The sequence below is a fragment of the Hyla sarda genome, chromosome 1 (assembly GCF_029499605.1).
Source record: "Hyla sarda isolate aHylSar1 chromosome 1, aHylSar1.hap1, whole genome shotgun sequence".
NCBI classification, from domain to species: Eukaryota; Metazoa; Chordata; class Amphibia; order Anura; family Hylidae; genus Hyla; species Hyla sarda.
The window spans coordinates 590,861,944-590,888,776 of NC_079189.1; the positions used below are offsets into that span (position 1 = coordinate 590,861,944).

The window sequence follows — 26,833 nt, forward strand, 5'->3', positions numbered from 1 at the left end:
GGCTGATGTTTTGGTCACTTTTGAATGCTGGCGGTGCTTTCACTCTAGTGGTAGCAAGAGACTGAGTCTACAACCCACACAAGTGGCTCAGGTAGTGCAGCTCATCCAGGATAACACATCAATGCGAGCTGTGGCAAGAAGGTTTGCTGCGTCTGTCAGCATAGTGTCCAGAGCATGGAGGCGCTACCAGGAGACAGGCCAGTACATCAGGATACGGGGAGGAGGCCGCAGAAGGGCAACAACCCAGCAACAGGACCGATACCTCCGCCTTTGTGCAAGGAGGAGCAGGAGGAGCACTGCCAGAGCCCTGCAAAATGAACTCCAGCAGGCCACAAATGTGCATGTGTCCACTCAAACGGTCAGAAACAGACTCCATGAGGGTGGTATGAGGGCCCGACGTCCACAGGTGGGGGTTGTGCTTACAGCCCAACACTGTGCAGGACGTTTGGCATTTTCTAGAGTACACTAAGATTGGCAAATTCGCCACTGGCGCCCTGTGGTCTTCACAGATGAAAGCAGGGTCACACTGAGCACATGTGACAGACGTGACAGTCTGGAGACGCATTGGAGAACTTTCTGCTGCCTGCAACATCCTCCAGCATGACCAGTTTGGCGGTGGGTCAGTAATGGTGTGGGGTGGCATTGTGTGCTTGCCAGAGGTAGCCTGACTGCCATTAGGTACCGAAATGAGATCCTCAGACTCCTTGTGAGACCATATGCTGGTGCGGTTGGCCCTGGGTTCCTCCTAATACAAGACAATGCTAGACCTCATGTGGCTGGAGTGTGTCAGCAGTTCCTGCAAGAGGAAGGCATTGATGCTATGGACTGGCCCGCCCGTTCCCCAGACCTGAATCCGATTTGAGCACATCTGGGACGTCATGTCTTGCTCCATCCACCAACGCCACGTTGCACCACAGACTTTCTAGGAGTTGGCAGATGCTTTAGTCCAGGTCTGGGAGGACATCCCTCAGGAGACCATCTGCCACCTCATCAGGAGCATGCCCAGGTGTTGTAGGGAGGTCATATGGGCACATGGAGGCCACACACACTACTGAGCCTCATTGTGACTTGTTTTAAGGACATTACATAAAGTTGGATCAGCCTGTAGTGTGGTTTTCCACTGTGATTTTGAGTGTGACTTCATATCCAGGCCTCCATGGGTTGATAAATTTTATTTCCAATAGTAGAGAGAAACAAACTCGGCACTGCTTCCTTAATTATTAGCACCTGACATCCAATGCCTCTGCTGGCTCAACCACGTCTGATGGTGCTCACTGGTAATAGCAAAGTCCAATGCAAATAATCCGTAGAGAAGAGAAAAAGAAACCAGGGCAACTCACCAATTACGTAAACTTCAAGCTTCTTTATTGATCCATGAAGGGTATAAACTGTGCAAGACACGGGTGGACAGACAACAGGGGGACGTTCGTTCGGGGCTACGGTGCCGTTTCGCAAGATATGCTTCAACTGGCCCACTGGGCCAGTTGAAGCATATCTTGCGAAACGGCACCGTAGCCCCGAACGAACGTCCCCCTGTTGTCTGTCCACCCGTGTCTTGCACAGTTTATACCCTTCATGGATCAATAAAGAAGCTTGAAGTTTACGTAATTGGTGAGTTGCCCTGGTTTCTTTTTCTCTTCTCTACGGATTAAATTTTATTTCCATTGATAATTTTTGTGTGATTTTGTTGTCAGCGCATTCAACTATGAAAAGAAAAAAGTATTTCATACGATTAGTTCATTCATTCAGATCTAGGATGTTTTATCTTAGTCTTCCCTTTATTTTTTTGAGCAGTGTATATCCTTCTGGAAATACGGTCTCCAGTACTGTGTACAATACTCTAAGTGAGGTCTCACCATTGTTTTGTACAGCTGCGTGAGCACTTCCCTATTTCTACTGCAAATAGCTCTCCCTATACTCCCATCAGCACTTCCCTCTACTGCTAATTCCTCTCCCTATACAGCAATGAGCACTTCTCTCTACTGCTAATGCCTCTCCCTATACACCCATGAGCATTTCCCTCTACTGCTAATACCTCTCCCTATATATCCATGAGCACTTCTCTCTACTGCTAATACCTCTCCCTATACACCCATGAGCGTTTCCCTCTACTGCCTATACCTCTCCCTATATACCCATGAGCACTTCCCTCTCTACTGCTAATACCTCTCCCTATACACCCATGAGCACTTTTCTCTCTACTGCTAATACCTCTCCCTATACACCCATGAGCACTTCCCTCTTTACTGCTAATTCCTCTCCCTATACACCCATGAGCACTACCCTCATTACTGCTAATACCTCTCCCTATACACCCATGAGCACTTCCCTCTACTGATAATCTCTCCCTGTACACCCATGAGCACTTCCCTCTCTACTACTAATACCTCTACCTATACATCCATAAGCACTTCCCTCTCTACTGCTAATTCCTCTCTGAGAAGCAAAACATATTAGCAAAAAAGTTACTACAGTTGCACGTCCTGACAATTGTGACAAATTGATCTACAACCGTATATGTAACTTTCCATGATTATATTATCTCTTTCACAGCGCAATGTTACCTTGGAAGGGTTAACTGACTCTCAGTACCACTGTAACATAGACAACCTTCACCCGTGGCATGTCTATGACTTCCGTGTTCGATGCTCGTCTTATGATCGTTTTTGGAAGTGGAGTGACTGGAGCAGCACGAAGAGGCACAGGACTCTGGCCGCAGGTATGGGAAGCAGTTCGGTTATATGGTCTCCTTCTTTATGAGCTTATAACATGTCTAAAGTGCACACTTCTACCAGTCTCGTTTTAGCGATCGGAGGCAGTCTGAACACTCAGATCCCATAGACCTACATTGAGGGGGCGTGGCATGACGTCAAGACCCCTGCAGCCTCCACCCAGCGTTCGGAACAAAATGTTCCGAACGCTGGGACAGTAGAGTACCCCATGTCACGATCACACCCTATCAGTCCAGCCAAGACGCTAGAGAGAGTGTGATGGTGCTGAAGGGTTAAAGCCACCAGGCCTCTGGGTATCCACCACTTGTCCCAGCAAGTCACCAAATTAACCCTTTGATAAAGGTGTTTCACCAGAGCTTCCTTCAGAAAGGTGAGCTCCTATATTTAGAGATCAAAGGCCAGAGCTGATTAATTAAACATTTAATCTGATAAAAGGTATCACAGTCCTACTTATAAAATAAACAAATCACATAGAGGTACAAAAATATATAAATGAGTTCGACAAGACAAGTTCAGAAAACAAAAGGAAAGTCCTTACAGCATAATGGCATAGCAGTCCTTGTGAGTGGGTCTCCAGCTGTTGCTTAGGGTCTTGTCAGCTTTTGCCAGAGGCTTGAACCAAGATTTGTGTCTCCAGTTTCTGACTCAAGAATGTCCTCAGCATCTATGTTTTATAGTGGCTTTTTAGGAGGGAAAAGGGAATTCATCTGACCCCACTTCTTTCTTGGTCCCTTATCTCAGTTTGTTTTATGATGGCTAGACTCCCTGACTTCAAAGGAGGCATAACACAAACAGGCAGACCCCCCAATAAAACTGGAATACACAAAACAGATACAGTCTGAATGAACCCTCACCCAGGTCTTGGCTTATTCATTATACACAAATACAATTATAATACACATGTATGATTCCATAATCAGGCCCTGGGCCTGATAACCCCTTTTAATTAAAGGGGTATTCCAGGCAAAACCCTTTTTTATATATATCAACTGGCTCTGGAAAGTTAAACAGATTTGTAAATTACTTCTATTAAAAAATCTTAATCCTTCCAATAGTTATTAGCTTCTGAAGTTTTCTGTCTAACTGCTCAATGATGATGTCACGTCCCGGGAGCTGTGCATGATGGGAGAATATCCCCATAGGAACTGCACAGCTCCCGGGACGTGAGTCATCAGAGAGCAGTTAGACAGAAAACAACAACTCAACTTCATAAGCTAATAACTATTGGAAGGATTAAGATTTTTTAATAGAAGTAATTTACAAATCTGTTTAACTTTCCGGAGCCAGTTGATATATAGAAAAAAGTTTTGGCCTGGAATACCCCTTTAAAGTCGTGCAGGGAAAAACAGAGGAAAATAAGCACTAAAATCTCCATAGGAGTTTCCGTTCTGATTTTAATGGGGTACTCCGATGCTCAGCGTTTGGAACAAACTGTTCCGAACGCTGGAACTGGCACCGGGAGCTCATGACCTCATAGCCTCACCCCCACATGGTGTCACTCCCCGCCCCCTCAATGCAAGTCTATGGGAGGGGGCGTGACACCCCCTCAATGCAAGTCTATGGGAGGGGGCGTCACGCCCCCTCCCATAGACTTGCATTGAGGGGGTGTGACGTCACGAGCTCCCATTGCCGGCTCCAGCGTTTGGAAGAGTTTGTTCCAAACACTGAGCAGCAGAGTACCCCTTTAATGGGGCGTTTTTATTGCAGTTGTAATCCATGCAAACATGCTCATTAAGTGCCTGCACGTATTAGATCAGTGGTGGCCAATCCTGATGATTCTGGTGGGATCAGCCAAATTGTATGGCCACCCCTGGATTCCCTCCCTACATCTGCTGTCAGGAAAGAGAAGGATCAGGCATTTGGGTTTTAGCATGCCCTATCTCTTTGTCCTGAGTGCGGTGTCTTATAGGCCGGGCAATGTTCCACTGGGAAAATCATTAAAGGTAGCTCTGCTCCAGGAGGAAGGAAGCTTGCTCTCTGGGGCCACCTATTGGTTATAGTATCCAATAGGACATAGTTTTGAGACAAAGCAGCTTTAAGAGATTTATATTTACTTAGTGTTTTTATGTTTGTTTTTTTTCCCCAGCCCCGTCCAAAAAGCTGGATATTTGGAGAGAAATTGTACAGAAACCGGAAGGGCGTGAAATAAAGGTTTATTGGAAGGTAAGCAGTCACCATGTCCATATAACTAGTTTTGGCTAAGGACATCTTGATTTTTATGGTGCCCTCTTGTGATCAGCATTTGAATGAACTGGAGTTTTCCAAAAACCTTTTGAAGAGGTACTCCGGTGGAAACCATTTTTTTTTTTTCTGAATCAACTGGTTCCAGAAAGTTAAACAGATTTGTACTTATCAGCTGCTGAATGCTACAGAGGAAGTTGTGTAGTTCTATCCAGTCTGAGCACAGTGCTCTCTGCTGCCACCTCTGTCCATGTCAGGAACTGTCCACAGAAGGAGAAGTTTGTTATGGAGATTTTCTCCTACTCTGGGCAGTTGATTTGAAAAAAAAAATGTGATGTTTTTCGCCAGAGTACCCCTTAAACATCCCCCCTTCCACCAAAACGTAGTATACTATGTTTTGAGGTCCGGTCAGAAAACCAGATACGGGTCAAAAATGAGCCGCCCGGAATAAAATGGTGACTCCAGTCAGCTCATTAAAGTCAATGGATTAGGGCGTCGGTCCGGCTGGGGTACAGGAGCGCACAGTTTTCCCCTCCCCCCACAGGATCTGGCACCCGTAGAGTGAAAACGTGGTGTGCATGCACCCTTAGATTAAACAACATTTTCCTGGTGACAGGACAGCAATGTCCAGGAAATAGGACCAAAGAATTGCTGCCTCTTTAACCCCTTATGGACAACGGATGTAAATGTGCGTCCTGATCCGCCTGGACTTAGAGAACCAGGACGTACATTTACATGCATTGCAGGTCCCGGCTGCTATCAGCAACCAGGGAACCACTGGTAATGGCTGACATCAGCTATCCTTCTGATGTCTGCCATTAACCCCTCAGATGCCGTGATCAATACCGAGCATGGCATCTGTGGCAATTCTGCACTTTGAATGGATGATCGCATCCGATCAAAATATAATGTTAATGATCCTGTACAGTGAACAATGTAAATGTGAAAAAAAAAGTCCAAAATTGCTGTGTTTTGGTCACATTACTTTCCCAAAAAAATTATAATGTATAATGTGATCAAATAGTCACATATACACAAGAGTGTTTCTTTACAATTTCCTCACTCAGATAGTACCGTATTTATCGGGGTATACCACGCACCGGCCTATAACACGCACCCTCATTTTACCAAGGATATTTGGGTAAAAAAAGTTTTTTACCCAAATATCCTTGGTAAAATGAGGGTGCGTGTGTGCGCATGTATACCCCGATACACCCCCAGGAAAGGCGGGGGGGGGGAGGGGCCGTCGCTGCCCGCTTCTCTGCCCCTGCCTTTCCTGGGGTCTAGAGCCCTGCTGCCGCCGCTTCTCTCCCGCTGGCTATCGGCGCCGCTGCCCGTTCTCTCCCCCTGACTATCGGTGCCGGCACCGATAGCCAGGGGGAGAGAAGCGGTGCCGTTGCCTCCCCCATCCCCGGTTGTATAATTACCTGTTGCCTGGGTCGTTACTATGCACTGCGCGGCGCAATGACGAGTGACGTCATTGCGCCGCGCCGTGCAGCGCATAGCAACGACGCAGAGGACGCACACCGGAGGCCTGAAGCAGCGCGGACCAGACCCCGGCAACAGGTAATTATGCAACCGGGGATGGGGGAGGCAACAGGGCATCAGCGCTGGCAATGGGTGCCGCTGCCCCTTCTCTCCCCCTGTCTGTCTGCACCGCTGCCCCATTGCCGGCGTCGCTTCTCTCCCCCTGGCTATCGGCGCCGGCAATGGGGCACCGGCAACGATAGTCAGGGGGAGAGAACGGGCAGCCGCGCCGATAGCCAGGGGGAGAGAAGGGCCGGCAGCAGGGTTCTAGACCCCAGGACAGGCAGTGGCAGAGAAGCCGGCAGCGCTGGCGGTCTCTGCACCTGCAAAGCCGCTGCAGTTCATTGATTTAAAGCGCCCGCTTTAAATCATTGAACTGCAGCGGCTTATCGGCGTATAACACGCAGGTAGACTTTAGGCTAAAAATTTTAGCCTATAAAGTGCGTGTTATACGCCGATAAATACGGAAATCTTTTGGGTTTGCTGTACATTTTATGGTAAAATGAATGATGTCATTACAATTGGTCACGCAAAAAACAAGCCCTCCCATATCTTTGGATGGAAATATAAATGTTATGATTTTTAGAAGGCGGGGAGGAACAAAATGAAAACGCAGAAATAAAATTGGCTGTGTCCTTAAGGGCTTAATGGGTTAAAAGATTCTGAGTAAAGCTCCTTCACTGTAATTATACTATAATTAATAAGGCACTCATCTAAAGATCCACCATCTCAGTGGTGCTTCCTGGCGTTCCATCCCGTGGCCGCTGTGAGCAGAGGTTTTGAGTGTACGTACAGCATGGTCTATTATGCTGGATCTGCATATACAGACCTGGCTACGGTATTATTTGTAAACCATATACTTATATAGTGTCAGAGCCTGTAACAGTGTCATAATCTCTTCCAGCACTTAACAGTCAGAGAAGCTAATGGAGAAGTGACCTCCTATAAAGTGATGTGGAGACCCGTATACAGCTCCGATCCACCCCAGGTACTGCAGCTGCCTGCCGACTACAACAGGACCAGTATAATCCTGAGCGCCAGCGATGACAGCGAATATGAAATTTACGTGACGGCCGTCAATAGTGAGGGATCTTCACCGCCTTCCAGGATCACCACAGTGCTGCTGCCAAGCGGTGAGTGTCCTGACATCATCTCCTCAATGACTGATACATTTACAGCGGTTTGTAGGCTTATGCTGTATCCTGTATTTTGCCTCTGTATAGAGAAAAACCCGTCAGTTATTGTTGAATGGGCACGCTGGAAACAGCAGTCTGTCCCTGTGTTATGCTGCCCTCAGCGAGAACAACAATACATACAGTATACCTGTCTCTTTAACCCCTTAATGATGCAGGACGTAAATGTATGTCCTGGTGCAGTGGTACTTAATGCACAAGGACGTACATTTACTACCTGTACATGACTGCGAGCATCGGAGTGATTCTCGGATCATGCGCGGCAGTTCCCGGCTGCTGATAGAAGCCAGGGACCTGCCGTAATGGCCGACATCCGCGATTGCGCGGATTTCTGCCATTATACCCTTAGATGCCGTGATCAATACAGATCACGGCATCTGCGGGAGTACGGTCAGAAAGATGCACTCCCGCATGGTTAATATTAATGATTTCGTACGGTGAACAGCGTGAACATAAAAAAAATAAAAACTTTTTTTTTTTTAAATGTATTAAAAGTTTTATATATGCAAGTGTGGTATAACAAAAAAAGTACAGATCACGGTGCAAAAAAATGAGCCCTCATACCGCCGCTTATACGGAAAAATGAAAAAGTTATAGGTCAGCAAAATAGAGAGATTTTGAATGCACTAATTTGGTTAAAAAGTTTGAGATTTTTTTTAAAGCGGTACAAATATAGAAAAGTATGTAATCATGGGTATCATTTTAATTGTATTGACCCACAGAATAAAAAACACATGTCCAGTTTACCGTAAAGTGTACAGCATGAAAACGAAACCTTCCAAAAATTGCGGTTTTCTTATCAATTTACCCACACAAATAGTATTTTTTTTGGTTGCGCCATACATTTTATAATGAGTGATGTCATTAAAAAGGACAACTGATCGTGCAAAAAAAACAAGCCCTCATACTAGTCTGTGGATGAAAATGTAAGAGTTATGATTTTTAGAAGGCGAGGAGGAAAAAATGAAAACGTAAGAATAAAATTTTCTGAGTCCTTAAAATGTTACTCCGCCCCTAGACATCTTATCCCCTATCCAAAGGATAGGGGATAAGATGTCAGATCACCACGGTCCCGCTGCTCAGGAGCCCCTGGATCCCCACTGCGGCACCCCGCTATCATTACTGCACAGAGCGAGTTCGCTCTGCACGTAATGACGGGCGATACAGGGGACAGAGCAGCGTGACGTCATGGCTCCGCCCCTCGTGACATCACGGCCCGTCCCCTTAATGCAAGTCTATGGCAGGGGGCATGGCGATGCCCCCTGCCATAGACGTGCATTAAGGGGACGGGCCGTGATGTCACGAGGGGCAGAGCCATGACGTCACGCTGCTCTGTCCCCTGTATTGCCCGTCATTACGCACAGAGCAAACTCGCTCTGTGCAATAATGATAGCGGGCTACCACAACGGGGATCCAGGGGCTCCTGAGCAGCGGGACTGCGGCGATCTGACATCTTATCCCCTATCCTTTGGATAGGGGATAAGATGTCTAGGGGCGGAGTACCCCTTTAAGGCCCAAATGGGCTGAGCCCTTAAGGGGTTTAAAAAAAAAAAAAACTATTGACCGGTCAAGGTCTAAGTGTTCAGACCCCGACTGATTGTTAGAATGAGGAAGAGCGTGGCTGAGCACTTCTCTTCCCGTTCTGTGTCAGCATTTGAGAGAATCCCATAGACTTATATTCTACGTTTTTCTCAGCCAGGAGAGAACACAGACACGTTCAAAGTTTTGATTTGTCGGGGTCTCTGTACTATAACCCCCCCCCAATAATATTTATATATAAATAGGAGAAGCATGCGGCTGTACATATATAATGAAGCTCGTCTCATTCAATGAGCGCGGGAGGGAAGCCCATGCAGCCGCACTTTTTTTCTGGCCATGTCTCAGCACTGAGACCCCCAACCGATCAAAATTTTTGGCACCTGTGACCTTTCATAAGTTATTTTTTATATATATATATAATTTTTTATTTTTTTTTTATTTTTTTTTTTATTTTTTCTTGAGCAAGGACTTTTTTGTCATAACCAATAAATGTATCCAATTTAAAGGGGTATTCCAGGCAAAACCTTTTTTTTATATCTATCAACTGGCTCCGGAAAGTTAAACAGATTTGTAAATTACTTCTATTAAAAAATCTTAATCCTTCCAATAGTTATTAGCTTCTGAAGTTTTCTGTCTAACTGCTCAATGATGATGTCATGTCTCGGGAGCTGTGCATGATGGGAGAATATCCCCATAGGAACTGCACAGCTCCCGGGACGTGAGTCATCAGAGAGCAGTTAGACAGAAAACAACAACTCAACTTCAGAAGCTAATAACTATTGGAAGGATTAAGATTTTTTTTAATAGAAGTAATTTACAAATCTGTTTAACTTTCTGGAACCAGTTGATATATAAAAAAAAGTTTTGGCCTGGAATACCCCTTTAATTCCTGGTTGTAATGAAACAAAACCGGAGAACCTCAAGGCTGTGTATTATTTAGCTGATACGGTTTGGACCCTTTATTTTAGTTGCCGGTCAGGTGGCAGGGTCAGGTTAGGCATTGTGCTTGTGAGAGAGACATCATGCTATAAGATATGGTTAAAGGGGTATTCCGGCCTTAGACATCTTATCCCCTATCAGACATCATAGGGGATATGATGTCTGATTGTGGGGGTCCCGCCGATGGGACTCCTCCGAGGTCTCTGTGCAGCACCCAGCATTCTGTGCTGGGTGCTGCTTCAGAGACGTGACGCCATGCCCCCTCCATTCATGTCTCAGTCTCTGGAGCAGGTGCTGCACGGAGATCACGGGGGTCCCAGCAGCGGGACCCCCTGTGATCAGACATCTTATCCCCTATCCTTTTGGATAAGATATCGAAGACCGAAGGACCCCTTTAATTCACGAGTGTTTGTCAGGAAGGGGTTAAGCTGCGTACAGTAACATCTGGCTGGATATATGCAGAGCTCAGACATGAGGAACATAACAGGGTAAATATAGACGGGTTCCTAATCTGCTGTCATGACTCATTGGTGAGTAATTTTACTGCCTCACTATACGGCTGAATCACCCAAATTACTTGATATTGACCCATCTCATGGTGGAAGTCCTCTGTGGTTAACACCGCAGCGCCGCAGCTGTGGTGATTGCACAAGTGCTGCGGCCCCTTAGTTTACTATTCCTTCACTTAGTTTTTTTTTTCTTTTCTTTAACCCTTTTCTAGATGTCCATGTAGAGAAGATTGAAGGACAAGGCGATGGCATTAACTTCACCTGGAGTCCGGTCTGGAATGCTTCCTGTGGATATTTGGTGAAGTGGATGCCATCTTATCACCCTCTGGATTCATCAATGATGTGGAAGAGATTTAACTCAAATGCTGCCAGCGGCTTCATCAGCTCAAGTAAGTAGAGCGCAGTGACTGCTCAGACTCAAGGGTGTCATAGGGCCTCTAGAGACCTTTTTCAGGTAGCTCTCTCTTAAAGTTAACATTTCACTCCAATTTAGAAGCCTTAGAACCTGACTGGGAATGTGTGCCAAGCCATCCATCTCTCCAGAACGAAAAATACCCCTCTATAGATAGTTGTTTCAGGGATTTTACCCCCTGTCAGTATAGACCAGGTTGCTTGCTGGCTGTTGAGAGGCCTATCGTTGTGGCACCAAAGGGGTAATGTTTTTCCTAGAGGACAGGTCCCCCAGTGATAGGCCACTCAACAGTGAAGAGGGGCAATAATCCCAAAAACTCCAATAACTCCCAATAGGTATTCTTTGCTTTTTGGAGAGATCTCTGGCTTTACATATGTCCCCAGTCATGTTCTAAGACTCCTGATTGGAGTGAAACACTGACTTTAAAGGGGGTACTCTGCCCCTGGCATCTTATCCCCTATCCAAAGGATAGGGGATAAGATGTTAGATCGCCGCGGTGCCGCTGCTGGGGACCCCGGGGATCGCTGCTGCAGCACCCCGCTATCATTACTGCACAGAGCGAGTTCGTTCTGTGCGTAATGACGGGCGATACAGGGACCGGAGCAGCGTGATGTCATCGCTCCGCCCCTCATGACATCACGACCCGTCCCCTTAATGCAAGTCTATGGCAGGGGGCGTGACGACAGCCACGCTCCCTTCCCATAGACTTGTATTGACGGGGGTGGGCCGTGACGTCAGGAGGGGCGGAGCCGTGACGTAACGATGCTCCGGCCCCTGTATCGCCCGTCATTACGTGCAGAGCGATCTCGCTCTGCGCAGGAATGATAGCGGGGTGCTGCAGCAACGATCCCCGGGTCCCCAGCAGCGGGACCACGGCGATCTGACATCTTATCCCCTATCCTTTGCATATTTCCAGTGGTACTCCACTGGAAAACATTTTTTTTTTTTAAATACTGGTGCCAGAAAGTTAAACCGATTTGTAAATTACTTCTATTAAAATATCTTAATCCTTCCAGTACTTATCAGCTGCTGTGTGATCCACAGGAAGTTCTTTTCTTTCTGTCTGACCACAGTGCTCTCTGCTGACACCTCTGTTCATTTTAGGAACTGTCCACAGCAGGATAGGTTTTCTATGGGGATATGCTCTTACTCTGGACAGTTCCTAAAATGGACAGAGTTGTCAGCGGAGAGCATTGTGGTCAGGCAGAAGGAAAATTCTGAAAGAAAAGAACTTCCGGTGGATCTTACAGCAGCTGATAAGTACTGGAAGGATTAAGATTTTTTAATAGAAGTAATTTACAAATCTGTTTAACTTTCTGGCACCAGTTGATGAAAAAAAAAATGTTTTCCAGTGGAGTACCCCTTTAAGTGAAAGCTTCCTTGAAAAACTGGTTAGAGAGCTGCTGTGCTTATCCTTTCTTCCTGAAATTCCAATTAGATGATCGATGGCCTATAAGTCTCCACACGTCTTTATGATGCTCTCTTCAAGGAGAAACTTTAACCCTTCGGTTCCTATTAGAATGGCATGGTTAGGTCTGTCATGTGACTTACGTAGTTTGTTTATCAGATTTTTTTTCATTTTTTAGAACATTTCCAGGCTGGGAAAAGGTACAACGTATCACTGTATGGCTGTAAGAACGACGAGCACCAGATACTAAAGAACATGATCGTCTACTCTGAGGAACTAGGTGAGTAAGGTCACATGACCCTTCAGAGGAAGCTGTGGAATTTTGGTTTCTCATTCGCCTCAATGTTTTCTACACCCTTGAAATGACCTCTACATACAGCAGGAAGGTTCTCGTATCGTTATAGTGCTCAGTTATCAGATCGCTGACGAAAATGATGAAGGATTATTTCCTATAACAGATAACTCATAGCGACCAAGTAATGCTGATCGAACTGTACATAAAAAGATTTAAAGGGCCTGTCATAGCATATATATATATATATATATATATATATATATATATATACACATTGATATAGTCCAGTGTAGAGTGACCAGCACAGGATGATCACCAGTGCGGTGCAAGTAATCCACCCATTTGACAAATACCTGGTTCAATCCACACTCCACTTCCAGGAAACGGCACCAATCACCAGGTCCGGTTTAGTTGCAGACTTTTTATTGCATCGGAGCATATACAAATGCGACGTTTCGGCAGAAACGTCGCATTTGTATATGCTCTGATGCAATAAAAAGTCTGCAACTAAACCGGACCTGGTTAAAGGCGCTGTTTCCTGGAAGTGGAGTGTGTGTGTGTGTATATATATATATATATATATATATATATATAATATATATTATATACACACACACTCCACTTCCAGGAAACAGCGCCTTTAACTAATATATATATTAGGAGAGGTGTCCCTATTAACCACCCCTCAGGAGCCACTGCAAACAGGATCCTTTAGCAGACTTGGCCCTTATATTGATTTTAAAGGCTGCCATATAATTTTATATTTACCAGGATCAATATAAATGGCAGTGTACCCCCCCCCCCCCCCATCCAGTGTTGATATATATTTTCTTTAAATAAAATGGATAATTCTCAGACTGTTTTACTTACTTAATGCTAAAAACAAGGTTTATTTTTACAGCTCCTTTAGTGGCTCCAAATTTCACCATAGAGGAGACAACATCCAGTTCTATACTGGTAAAATGGGATGCTATATCTGATGAGGACCTCCGGGGTTTCCTACAGGGGTACCTGTTCTATATTTTCAAGCAACAGAATGACTCAGGTATTCAGGATCTGGGTAATTAATCTTTAGATAGACTTGTTTGTATTCTAATCATCTCTGTACGAATATTTAACCACTTAGGGACCCAGGGCATACAGGTACTCCCTGGTACTTAAGGACCCAGGGTGTACCTGTAAACCCGTGGGAATTCCGGTCCCCGCCGCTCACAGTTCGGGTTGTACCATGAAAAGGAAAAATGTAATTTTTCATTTGCACAACCCATTGTTCCAAAGATCTGTCAAACGCCAGTGGAGTGCAAATGCTCACTGCACCCCTTATTACATTTCGTCAAGGGTGTAGTTTCCAAAATGGGGTCACATGTGGTGGGTCCACTGTTCTGGCACTACGGGGGGGGGGGGGGGGTGGACTTTGTAAACGCACATGGCCCCTGACTTCTATTCCAACCAAATTCTCTTTCCAAAAGCTCAATGGCGCTCCTTCTCTTCTGAGTATTGTAGTTCGCCAGCAGAGCACTTGAGGTCCACACATGGGGTATTTCCATACTCAGAAGAAATGGGGTTACAAGTTTTGGGGGGCATTTTCTCCAATTACCCCTTGTAAAATTTGGAGGGAAAAACATCATTTTAGTGAAAAAAATTTTTTTTCATTTACACATCCAACTTTAACATAAAGTCGTCAGACACTTGTGGGGTGTTAAAGCTCACTGGACCACTCGTTACATTCCTTGAGTGGTGTAGTTTCCAAAATGGTATGCCATGTCGTTTTTTTTTTGTTCTGGCACCATAGGGGCTTCCTAAATGCGACATGCCCCCCAAAAACCATTTCAGAAAAACTCACTCTCCAAAATCCCATTGACACTCCTTCCCTTTTGACCCCTCTAATGCACCCACAGAGCACTTTACATCCACATATGAGGTATTTCCTTACTCGAGAGAAATTGGGTTACAAATTTGGGGGGCTTTTTCTCCTATTACCCCTTGTAAAAATAAAAAAAAACTGAGTCTACAAGAACATGCGAGTGTAAAAAATTTTAGAGATTTTTTCCTTCACTTTGCTGCTAACAAACTTTCTGAATGTCATTTTGAATACTTTGGGGGGTGCAGTTTTTATAATGGGGTAATTTATGGGGTATTTCTAATATGAAGGCCCCTCAAATCCACTTCAAAACTTAACTGGTCCCTGAAAAATTCAGATTTTGACAAATTGCTGTTGATCTTTGAAGCCCTCTGATGTCTTCCAAAAGTAAAAACATGTCAACTTCATGATGCCAACACAAAGTAGACAAATTGTCTATGTGAATCAATATATAATTTATTTGGAATGTATATTTTCCTTACAAGCAGAGAGCTTCAAAGTTAGAAAAATGCTAATTTTTCACATTTTTCATGACATTTTGGAATTTTTCACCAAGAAATAATGCAAGTGTTGCCGAAAATTTACCGCTATGTCAAATTAGAATATGTCACGAAAAAACTATCTTGGAATCAAATTCATAAGTAAAAGCATTCCAGAGTTATTAATGCTTAAAGTGACAGTGGTCAGATGTGCAAAAAAATCTCTGGCCCTTAAGGTGAAAATGGGCTGGGTCCTTAAGGGGTTAAAGGGGGACTCCAATGTAAGCTAAAAAAAAAAATGAAATGCAGGACCATATAATATTGCTTAACCTGTCTGCCTCAGTTCTGAAACAACCAAAAATACTTGGTTTTTATGTCTGTGTCTCTTTCTTTGTTAGATAATCATTGTGCTTTCTGGTTGAGCAGTTGCTCAATACCACAATTACCAGAATGCATAGCTTCCCCTTCTTTCCATCACATTCCTCCCACTCCTCTCCCACAGCACTCCTGCCCGTTCCTCACCCAGAGCTGCTGCAGAACATTGCTTTGGAGGGCAGAATAGTCTGCAGCACCTGCTGTATTTATTCCCTCTCTGTCCCTCTGCATGCAGCATCGTTCGTCACAAGGCAGCATCGCTTCTCGGCCTTTTGGCTAAGATCAAGTGTAGTACCTTTCCTGTTAGATGGGGGTGTGGAAGACCACCAAGGCAGGATGGGGAACCACACTCCGGGCGGCAGACCTTGAAGCGAGCTGTACTCTATGGATATCACCCTAAGGTCTGGGTAGCGTAAGATCCGAGGTGCAAAAGTGCCCTGGGAGTGGTGACCCCAGGGTGCCGGAATTCACTTGGAAGTAGCGTGAAGAGCACCACGAAGGGCTACTGCTGTGTGCTATCAGTCACTTGACTGATGGCACACACCACACACCTTATCTTTCACACATCTGAGCACTCACCTCTTTGTTTCGGCCTTCTGGCTGTTCTGCCAGATGTCCTGGCAGTATCACACTGTGCACATCCACTTTTTTAATCTTTGTTTTGTCACTGTGCTCACGGTTGTGTTCTTTATGTACACTAGGACTGGTCAGGATGCAGTAGCCCTTCGTGGTGCCCAATCTGCTGGTCTAGGGGAGGTGTGTGTGCCCACTAGGTTCCTCACCTCACTGCCATACATCGGGCATTCCTGCAGGGATGTCGAACCAATTTTACTGGTTCCTCGGTGGCAAATTGCTTAATGCCTAGTTGTTCGCCAGGAGCAATTTTCGGTCCCTGAGTAGCTTCGGCAAAAAGTGGCATTGTACCTGGAGCCTTGCAGGTGCCCTTTGTCCCAGAGGCAAAGCGTTTGCTTTGTTGGGGGAGGCTCTCTTCTGTTGGAGAAGGGCTTGCGATGGACCGCATACTCGTGCATGTTTTTTTGTGGGAACACTTGCACTTTTTACGTGTACTTGGGTGAATTGAGAGCACGTACCTTGGCTCTTAAAGAAGGTATCCCATGCAGCAAAGAAAAAAAAGATACCTAGCCATTCCATAGTATATTCACCTACCACCTCTCTGACATGTTTGTGATTTTTTTTCCGGCCCCCATTCACCGGCTATTCAGCTCATAAATTGCAGTTACTTCCTGGTTATGGTGGCTATGCCTGTGATCTCAAAGACTACATTTCCCTGCATGCACTGCTCACATTTCCTGCTCTCAGCTGCCTGAGCAGAGAACTTGTTACCTCCCCTAACTTATGTTAGTCACTCCCACATAACACTGAGCTCCAATCATAGCCCTATACAGCAGGGTGGCCACGAGGAAACAAAATGTAATCTCAGTGCTCAGAGAGAGGGACCCTGGAGTGGAAGCTGCAGTTTTACACTGTAAAATCACTCCCTCCCCCTCCTCCTCTCAATGAAATAGCTTTACAGTGGCACAATCACCTCCCCCCTCCTCTGCCCTGCACTCCTCTCTCCCCAGTGCTCAGTGTGACAATTCTACTCTCCCTCCCCTCCATTCTCAGTGTGACAGCCCTACGCTGGCAGCTCCCTCCCCTCCCCCCTCTCCTCCGTTCTCAGTGTATAAACATTAGCAAGGAGAGGGGAGAGAACTATGATCTGAATCAGCCGACATATAGGCAGTGCTGCTCAGCCAATCACTGCAGAACAGAGGGAGGACAGTGTGAATATTCATCAGATGGGAGGGGCTAAGGCCGAGCTCAGGGAGCTCTCTGCAGCACAGGGGTTTTCTGGGTAATTGTCACGTCACGGCCCCTGGATGCTGCTGATAACAGCCTGAATAGGGGGTCGAAAGTCATGAAAACCAGGAACAGCTGAATTTCCTGTCAGACAGAAGAATGCAGATAAAGCTGGTAATGGAAGTGATTTACAAACCTGTATAACTTTACCTTCTGCACTAAAAGCTGAACAATTGTTTACTGTGAGACTTCTCCTTTAAATAAAAAAAAAAAGCAGCATGCTGTAATTACACCTTATTTTCCCTAAATGTCCCAATAAAGATATTCAGCCGGTGAAATAAGTATTGAACACGACAACATTTTTCCTCACTTAATATATTTCCAAAGGTGCTATTGACTTGAAATGTTTACCGGATGTTGGTAACAACCCAAGTAATCTATACATACAAGAAACGGACACAGATAAGCTCAGAAATTAATTTATGTGAAATAATGTAAAATGTAACAGGGAAAAAGTATTGAACACATAAAGAAAGGGAGGTGCAAAAAGCCATGGAAAACCAAGACATCAGCTGAAATCTATCAGTAATTAAATAGCAATCGAGCCCCTTGTCAGTGCAAATTATTATTAGCTGGTTCAGTTCCAACTGATGGCTACAAAAATGTCTCTGCCAAGGTGTCACTCAAGACACATCTCACGATTGGTAAAAGCAAAGGGCTTTCTTAAAGGGGTACTCCGCCCCTAGACATCTTATCCCCTATCCAAAGGATAGGGGATAAGATGTCAGATCGCCACGGTGCCGCTGCTGGGGAGCCCCGGGATCCCCGCTGCGGCACTGCGCTATCATTACAGCACAGAGCGAGTTCGCTCTGCACATAATGATGGGCAGTACAGGGGCCGGAGCATCATTATGTCACGGCTCCGCCCCTTATGACGTCACGGCCCGCCCCTTTCAATACAAGTCTATGGGAGGGGGCGTGGCGGTCGTCACGCCCCCTCCCATAGACTTGCATTAAGGGGACAGGCCGTGATGTCACAAGAGGAGGCGCCATGACGTCACGCTGCTCCGTCCCCCGTATCGCCCGTCATTACGCACCGAGCGTAATGATCCCAGGGGTCCCCAGCAGCGGGACCGCGGCGTTCTGACATCTTATCCCCTATCCTTTGGATAGGGGATAAGATGTCTAGGGGCGGAGTACCCCTTTAAGACCTTCACAACTTGGTTGTTGAATAACATAACAATGGTGTTGGTTACAGGCGCATTTCTAAGCTTCTGAATGTTCCAGTGAGCACTGTTGGGGCCATAATACGGAAGCGGAAAGACCATTTCACCATATATTTGCCTCCACCAGGTGCTCCTCACAAGATTTCTGACAGAGGAGAAAAGAATAATCAGAAGAGATGTCCAAGAGCCAAGGACACTTGTGGAGAACTTCAAGAAGACATGAAATCAGCAGGTACTGTTGTCTCAAAGAAAACAGTAAGTAATGCCCTCTGCCGTCATGACCTATATGTACGCTCACCACACAACACTCCATTGCTGAATATAAAGCATGGTGAAGCTCATGAAAAGTTTTCTGCACAACATTTGGAAAAGCCGGTGAAGTACTGGGAGAATATAGTGCGGTCAGATACGAGCAGAATGGAACTGTTTGGTGCCATAATACACACCATATTTGGAGGAGAAATGGCTGCACGTCACCCTAAAAACAGCCGGTGGGAATATCATGGTGTGGGCTACTTTTTCAGCAAATAGTACTGGCAAACTTCTCATAAATGAAGGATGAATGGGCAAATTTACCAAGACATTCTTGACAAAAATCTACTGCCGTCTACCAGTATGATGAAGATGAGCCGAGGGTGTACATTTCAGGAGGACAATAATCCAAAACACACAGCCAAGGAAACGCTCAAATGGCTTAAAAGAAAAGAAAGCTGCTAGAATGGCCTGGCCAATCACCTGACTTATATCCCATTGAAAATCTATTAAAGGAACTGAAGATCATGATTCATTGAAGAGGCCTACAGAACCTTCAAGATTCAAGATCCCCCCCCCAGACCAATGCATGAGTTTCTCCATAGAAGAGGCGTCTTGAAGCTGTGATTACCAACAAAGACTTTTGTACAAAAAATATCAGTAAGCGTGTTCAATACTTTTCCCTGTATCATTTCACATTAGTACACAATACTTCTGAGCTTATTTGTTTTGGTTCCTATGTATGTATGGATTACTTGGCTTGATGCCAACATCTGAGAAACATTTCATGTCAATAACGCCTTTGGGAAGTATATATTTGGTGAAAAAAAATTGTGACGTGTTCCATACTTATTTCACCCTCTGTATATGTATATGACAGGGAGATGGTGATTTAGGCTGGAGGGATTGGTAAGAGGTTGTGACACTCATGGGACAGGCTAAAGGTCAGAGGCAAGATCCAGCCACACCTCCTGAGCGATCAGAGGATAATGCATTGTCTCGGAAGAGAGAGGAGCCGGGAATCTGCAATCCTAATAAAAGGACTACACAACTTCCTGTCAGAAATGAAACGCGCAAAAACCTGCTGAAGCCAGTACAATTTGTTATAATTCCCTTGGAGTTGTACTTCTGCAGCCCATGGTGTACAACAAAGTCCTGTTATATGTTTGTTTGTCTTGTCCTTCATCATTGTTGCAGTTGCACAGTAACCAAACCCTATCACAATACAAATACTCTATTGACACAAAGCATTTGGTTTACAGCAAAGGCACCAACTATACCAACTCAAGAAAGAGATTTTATTTTGCACTTCTCCTTCCTCCGGACTGCCCAACGTCACCCCTCAACTGCCGGGACTGGTCGCGGAGGACGGCTGTGTTTTAGAGGGGGAATTGGCACAAGTGGCCGTCCCGTGGTTAAGGACTGACTCGGGCAGCTTAGCAGCATATAGTGATGGACGTAGCACTCACCCTTGTAGTAGAGTCGAAGAAGCTTTATTGAAGAACAGGCATTAATGTGCAGCTATCCTCATGACAGGAAGAGAACAGACAATCAGCCCCCTGCAAGCAGGGGAGCGGCGACGGCTCAGTTTTGCAGGTTTACCGTTTGGTCACGCCTATGCCGCTGTACACACGGCACCAGGTATATGAACTTTGGTTGCCATGGGTAACCAGCCCCCCGAGGACTAACAAGTGGGCGGGCTATGCACTGTAATCAGTGACGTAGCCGGGCTAGATAGCCTAATAAAGCCTCATGGCATCTGCGCGGCTCCGGTTGGTGATCTGATTGCACTGTGCTGCGGGGATCAGATCAACTAAAATGGTGGCCGGACGCCTGCTTACCTGACTCCTTCTGCCATTATGGTGTCGTCTTCTCTGGTCTGCTCTATGGCAGCTCGCCGATAACAGCAATAATAGCAATGATCAGTGTTTGCAATTAAAAGTGTAAAAAAAATAATAATAATAATTAATAAAAGTTAATAGGCCCCTCCCCAAATAAAAAAAAGGGAAAAATGTAAATAAATCTAAATATATTGTATTGCCGGGTGCGGAAATGTCTGATCTATAAAAACATTATGTTAATGATACCGTACAGTGAAAGGCATAAACATTAAAAAAAAAAAACACCAAAGTTCAAAAATATAGATTTTTTATCACATCCTACATCAGTATAAAAATTATCAAAAGCAGTCAAAAAAGGGGCGTGGTGTGAGGTCACAAACCCCGCCCTGGGAACCCAGCTTTCTAAACATACTGTTAAGAATGATGGGGGCTTCACGGAGGGTCCCAGCTGCGGGACCCCCGCGATCAGACACCTTATCCCCTATACTTTGTATAGGGGATAAGATGTCTAGGGGCAGAATACCCCCTTAACCTCTTAAGGACACAGGACGTACCTGTACAACCTGCGCCCGGTCCCGGTCTATAACGCGTCATAGCGGGTTGGTCCTGGCGGCTAATGAAAGCCGGAACCCTAGGTTATAGCATGCGGCACCGATCGTTGTGCCGCGCGCTATTAACCCTTTAAACATGGCAATCAAAGTTGATCGCCTCTTCCAAAGTTGAAAAAATTGCATCCCGCCAGCTCAGTCGGGCTGATCACGACCATTACGGTGAAATCACGATGTCCCGATCAGCTAGGACACGAACGGAGGGTCCGTTACCTGCCTTCTGCATGTCCGATCGGCGATTGACTTCTCCATGCCTGAGATCTAGGCAGGAGAAATCAAACCCCGATAACACTGATCTTCAGCATATATTTCTATGCTTATGAACAGTGTTAGGAATCAATGTAATGTATATTATAGCCACTAGAGGGAGCTATAACATAGCAAAAAAAAATTATAAAAAAAAGTTACTAATAATGAATTAACCCCTTCCTTTACAGTTTTTTTTTTTTTTTTTTTAAATAAAAATAAACATGTGGTATTGCCACGTGCGAAAATGTCAAAACTATGAAAATATATCATTAATTAAACCGCACGGTTTATGGCGTACACGCAAAAAAATTCCCAAAGCCCAAAATAGCTTATTTTTGGTCATTTTTTATAGCACAAAAAAATGAATAAAAAGCGATCAAAAGGTCCCATCAAAACAAAAATTGTACCGATAAAATCTTCAGATCACGGCGCAAAAAATTAGCCCTCATACCGGACCATATGTGGAAAAATAAAAAAGTTATAGGGGTCAGAAGATGAGAATTGTAAACGTATAAATGTTCCTTCATGTAGTTATGATTTTTTTTCAGAAGTGCGACAAAATCAAACCTATATAAGTAGGGGATCATTTTACTTGTATGGACCTACAGAATAAAGAGGGGGTTTCATTTTTACCGAAAAATGTACTGCGTAGAAACGGAAGCCCCCAAAAGTTACAAAATTGCATGTTTTCTTCAATTTTGTCTCACAATGAATTTTTTTTCCGTTTAGCTGTGGATTTGTTGGTACAATGACTGTCATTACAAAGTAGAATTGGTGGCGCAAAAAATAAGCAATCATATGGAATTTTAGTTGTAAAATTGAAAGCGTTCTGATTTTTAGAAGGTGATGAGGAAAAAATGAAAGTGCAAAAACGGAAAATACCCTGCGTCCTTAAGGGGTTAAAGTGGGGAAGCCCTTTTAAGACCCCCCCCCCCCCCCCCCCACCTCCACCTTCCAAGGTCTGGCCTTAAAACAGCATTGAAACTAATTTTCCCAGACTTTTACCTTTTCTCTGCTCTCTTCCTTTTACTTAAAGCTTTATTAGATCCAGTTAAAAATCTTTAGAACCCAATGAAACACAGACGCACTTCTGACTATTCCAGTTCTTACTCATGTCATGAACTGGAGACCTCTACTATCTTTTGTTGATCTATCTACCGGGAATTGGCCCGACTGGCATCCCACGTGCTTCTCCACACAAACATCACCTCCAGGGGGCAGTTGGGTCATATGTATGCCAGTCAGCTGACTATTACTTCTTTCACTTGGGATATGCCAGCCTCCCCAAATATCCCTTGTTCCCCTGCTATGCACTTTTTCTCTGTAATACATTATATTACATCGTGTTCATTTTTAAGTATTTGATGTTGCATTTAATGTAATTTATTTTAAATTTTGTTTTACTTTTATAGTTAATCACACCACACCTAAGAATATCACCGACCTGGCAGTGCGCATGTTAAAGATTGAAGGCCTTCGCAGCGGAACAAGTTATACCCTGGAATTACGAGCTTATACCAAAGGAGGGGTGGGCCCTAGGAAACGATCTTCTGTCCTGACCAGTGACAATGGTAATAGTGTTATATAGTGTTTACTACTTTCACCAGGCATAACCTGAATCTCCTTGGCTCCCATGCAAAATCTAAGATGGGGCCCTCGTGTACTATTTATATTCCAGGGGTCTTATGCAGTATAGGGGGGCTTCCAAATGTGTACTAAGATGTTCTTATGTGTTTAGTTCTTATTAAGGAATACTTTTTATATCTACATTTAGCTCTGTTTTCCTGGGTGTGAGAACTGGGACTGCGCAGAATAATCAATGAAATTCCCTGCCTATAATAATATGCGGAATAATTGATAAGGTTCCCTGCCTAAAATAATATGCGGAATAATTGATAAGGTTCCCTGCCTATAACAATGTGCAGAATAATTGATAAGGTTCCTTGCCTATAACAATGTGCAGAATAATTGATAAGATTCCCTGCCTATAACAATGTGCAGAATAATTGATAAGGTTCCCTGCCTATAATAATGTGCGGAATAATAGATATGATTCCCTGTCTATAATAATGTGCGGAATAATAGATAAGATTCCCTGTATATAATAATGTGCTGAATAATAGATAAGATTCCCTGCCTATAATAATATGTGGAATAATAGATAAGATTCCCTGCCTATAACAATGTCCAGAATAATTGATAAGGTTCCCTGCCTATAACAATGTGCGGAATAATAGATAAGATTCCCTGCCTATAATAATATGTGGAATAATAGATAAGGTTCCCTGCCTATAACAATGTGCAGAATAATCTATAAAATTCCCTGTCTATAACAATGTGTGGAATGATCCATAAGATTCCCTGTTTATAACAATGTTTTATTTTTTTCCTAAGCTCTTGGTCTAATACTCGCCATCATAATTCCAATAGTGGTCGCAGTTGTACTCGGCATTGTGGTCAGCGCCATATGCTACCAAAAAAGAGAATGGTAAGTAGAATGGGGTGTGATAGGAACATAACAATAGGAACCTCTGCACGTGTAAAATCTAAAATCCTTTTGCTGGTTTAGAACCCCGCCTCTCCCCCCTTTCCCAAAAATTTAGAAAATTTGAATTGTTTGTAAACAGACATACTTGCTGGTATATATATATAATTTATTTTTTTATTTCAAAATAAGAAGCGTGCACAGAATACATTTGGATAGTTTCCCGAAAATGTGTGTTATTATTAGTCAGATGTTTTATTAATAATTGTTTCCTGTGATTGTGATTCACATTACTGGGATGGAAAGTAAAGTCACGAGAAGTCGCCTCACTGCCGATCCAGCAAAACCTTGAGCTTAAATACAGTCGACTTAATTGTACACCACGCCCCTTGTGATGTCATATCATGCCCCCTCCATTCATGTCTATGGGAGGGGGCGTGACGGCATAGACATGAATGGAGGGGACGTGATATCACGAGGGGGCGTGGCCTTGACGTCACTTCTCGGGGACAGTGCCTGGCATACAATGCACCGAGATTGCGGGAGTCCCAGCAGCAGGACCCTTGCGATCAGACATCTTATCCCCTATCCTTTGGATAGGGGATAAGATGTCTTAGGCCGGAATACCCCTTTAACAGTGCCATCTATTAGGTGGAGATGGAAACACAACCACGATCAGGGCAGCACAGTTTTGTCTAAATTTATAGAGATTGAGTTCAGGGTTCTGGTTGTATTTTCGTCTTAGTGTTAACTTTATCTTATTTTATTTCTCACTATAGGATCAAAGAAACGTTTTATCCTGATATCCCAAATCCCGAGAACAGTAAAGCTCTACAGTTCCCAAAGAATGGCCCTGAGGTAACGTTACCGCTATGGGCCTCTCATGAACAACCCCTTTATGTCTAAATTTTTGGGTGCAGCGTGGATGCTTTTGGTCACCAGCAGATTTAATCCTCTATATGTATGATTTCTCTTGACTTCTCCTATTAAAGGGGTACTCCACTGGAAAACATTTATTTTATTTATGTATTTATTTTAAATCAACCGGTGCCAGAAAGTTACAGATTTGTAAATTACGTCTATTTAAAAATCTTAATCCTTCCAGTACTTATCACCTGCTGTATGCTCCACAGGAAGTTGTGAAGTTCATGGGAGGTTCTTTTCAGTCTGACCACAGTGCTCTCTGCTGACACCTCTGTCTGTCTCAGGAACTGTCCAGAGTAAAACCAAATCCCCATAGCAAACTTCTCCTGCTCTGGACAGTTCCTGACATGGACAGAGGTGCCAGCAGAGAGCACTGTGGTCTCACAGAAAATAAATACATAACTTCCTGAGGAGCATACAGCAGCTGATACGTACTGGAAGGATTAAGATTTTTTTTTATAGAAGTAATTTACAAATCAGTTTAACTTTATAGCACCACTTGATTTAAAAAAAAAAAAAAAAAAAAAAAAAAAAATGTTTTCCAGTGGAGTACCCCTTTAAGTAATTCTGACAAAAGTTTCCAATCTGTCTTTATTTTTCAGGGAAGCAAAACCATTAAAACCCTGGAGATGAACCGGTGCACCCCCAGCAGCGTCGAAGTGGTAGAGCCGTTTCCGAAAATCCTGGACACGGAATTGAATTCTCCCATGTCAAACGGCGGTCCCTTTCCAGAGGACGGCTCGGAAACTCTGGAGGATAATCATGCTGGTATTATATATACCCAACCGGCTTCTTCCGAAGATACATCCAACTCTGCGCTGGAGGGGTCGGCCTCGCCCTCCGTGGTGTATATCGATGTCCAGTCCATGTACCAGCCACAGGCCAATTCAGAAGACGAACCGGATGTGGAGTTTGCGGAAGGAGCGGGGTATAAACCTCAGATGCAGTTGCCTATTAATACTGTGAATGTGGACCACCAGGTGGACGAAAACCAAGTGGCAGCATCTTCAGGGTATAGACCTCAGGGACACCCCAATACCTGGGCCCTGGATTCTCCGGGTTCCCCCACGTCCATGGAAAGTGAAAACGCTTCTTTCGGGAGCCCTTGCTCTGTGAACTCCAGACATTTCCTCATCCCTCCGGTGGATGATAAAGACTCCCTCAAACCGGCCCACGCTGGATGGTCGATATCGTCACTGTTTCAGAATAAGCAAGACGCATGAGCATGGGTGACACAATATCGTCCTGCGCCGCATAGCATGCCCCGCCCCCCCCCCCCCTCCAGCTGCTCGTCCATGAAGGAGTTTTTGATGGCTGCCAACCATCGTCTTCGGGGTAGAACTTCATATTCGCGTCCTACGGCATTAGTTGTATCAATGCAATCATTGGTTCATTCTCTTAAAGGGCAAAAGACTGATTTTAAGGGATTTTACCAGTCATGGAAAATGTGCAAAAATGTTACCTAATCACCTAGTTGCTGCATAGCTACCCAGCTAGTCTCATGCCATTGGGTGTGGCTCCCGAAAACGACCTCATTGACTAGTGGCAGCCAAGTTGTCTTGCCTTAAATGGTTACTCTGCCCCTATCCAAAGGAGGCTCGTGACATCACAGACGCCCCCTCAATGCAAGTCTATGGGAGAGGGCGTGACTTATGTCACGCCCCCTCCCATAGACTTGCATTGAGGGGGAGTGGCCGTGACGTCACGAGCCTCCTGCGCTGCACCCGATGCTCTAAACGAATGCTCGGGGCAGCAGGGAGATCGTGGAGGTCACCAGCATCGGGACCCCCGCGATCATATATCTTATCCTCTATCCTTTGGATAGAGGGTAATATGTCTAGGGGCGGAGTACCCCTTTAAATATGCTTATCATCGGTGAATGATGGTCAAGTCACATTAAAGGGGTACTCCACTGGAAAACATTTTTATTTTTTTTAAATCGACTGGTGCCAGAAAGTTAAACAGATTTGTAAATTACGTCTATTAAAAAAAATCTTA

The 26,833-nt window shown here is 44.6% G+C and overlaps 1 protein-coding gene across 5 annotated transcripts in view; it reads left to right on the plus strand.

Moving 5' to 3' along the window:
- The window catches only part of LIFR (LIF receptor subunit alpha), a 133,356-nt gene extending 106,942 nt beyond the window's left edge, over nucleotides 1–26,414 (plus strand). For 4 of the 5 annotated variants that reach the window (XM_056546174.1, XM_056546191.1, XM_056546180.1 and 1 more), the window contains 11 exons: nucleotides 2,554–2,719; nucleotides 4,819–4,895; nucleotides 7,345–7,573; nucleotides 10,833–11,009; nucleotides 12,619–12,720; nucleotides 13,637–13,780; nucleotides 18,604–18,708; nucleotides 22,839–22,997; nucleotides 23,821–23,914; nucleotides 24,691–24,769; nucleotides 25,438–26,414. In XM_056546174.1, the coding sequence (XP_056402149.1) occupies nucleotides 2,554–2,719; nucleotides 4,819–4,895; nucleotides 7,345–7,573; nucleotides 10,833–11,009; nucleotides 12,619–12,720; nucleotides 13,637–13,780; nucleotides 18,604–18,708; nucleotides 22,839–22,997; nucleotides 23,821–23,914; nucleotides 24,691–24,769; nucleotides 25,438–26,058 (1,953 nt within the window). In that variant the 3' untranslated portion in view covers nucleotides 26,059–26,414. The remainder of the gene's footprint in view (nucleotides 1–2,553; nucleotides 2,720–4,818; nucleotides 4,896–7,344; nucleotides 7,574–10,832; nucleotides 11,010–12,618; nucleotides 12,721–13,636; nucleotides 13,781–18,603; nucleotides 18,709–22,838; nucleotides 22,998–23,820; nucleotides 23,915–24,690; nucleotides 24,770–25,437) is intronic. The other variant, XM_056546202.1, reaches the window with a different exon arrangement.
- Nucleotides 26,415–26,833: the final 419 nt, after the last annotated feature.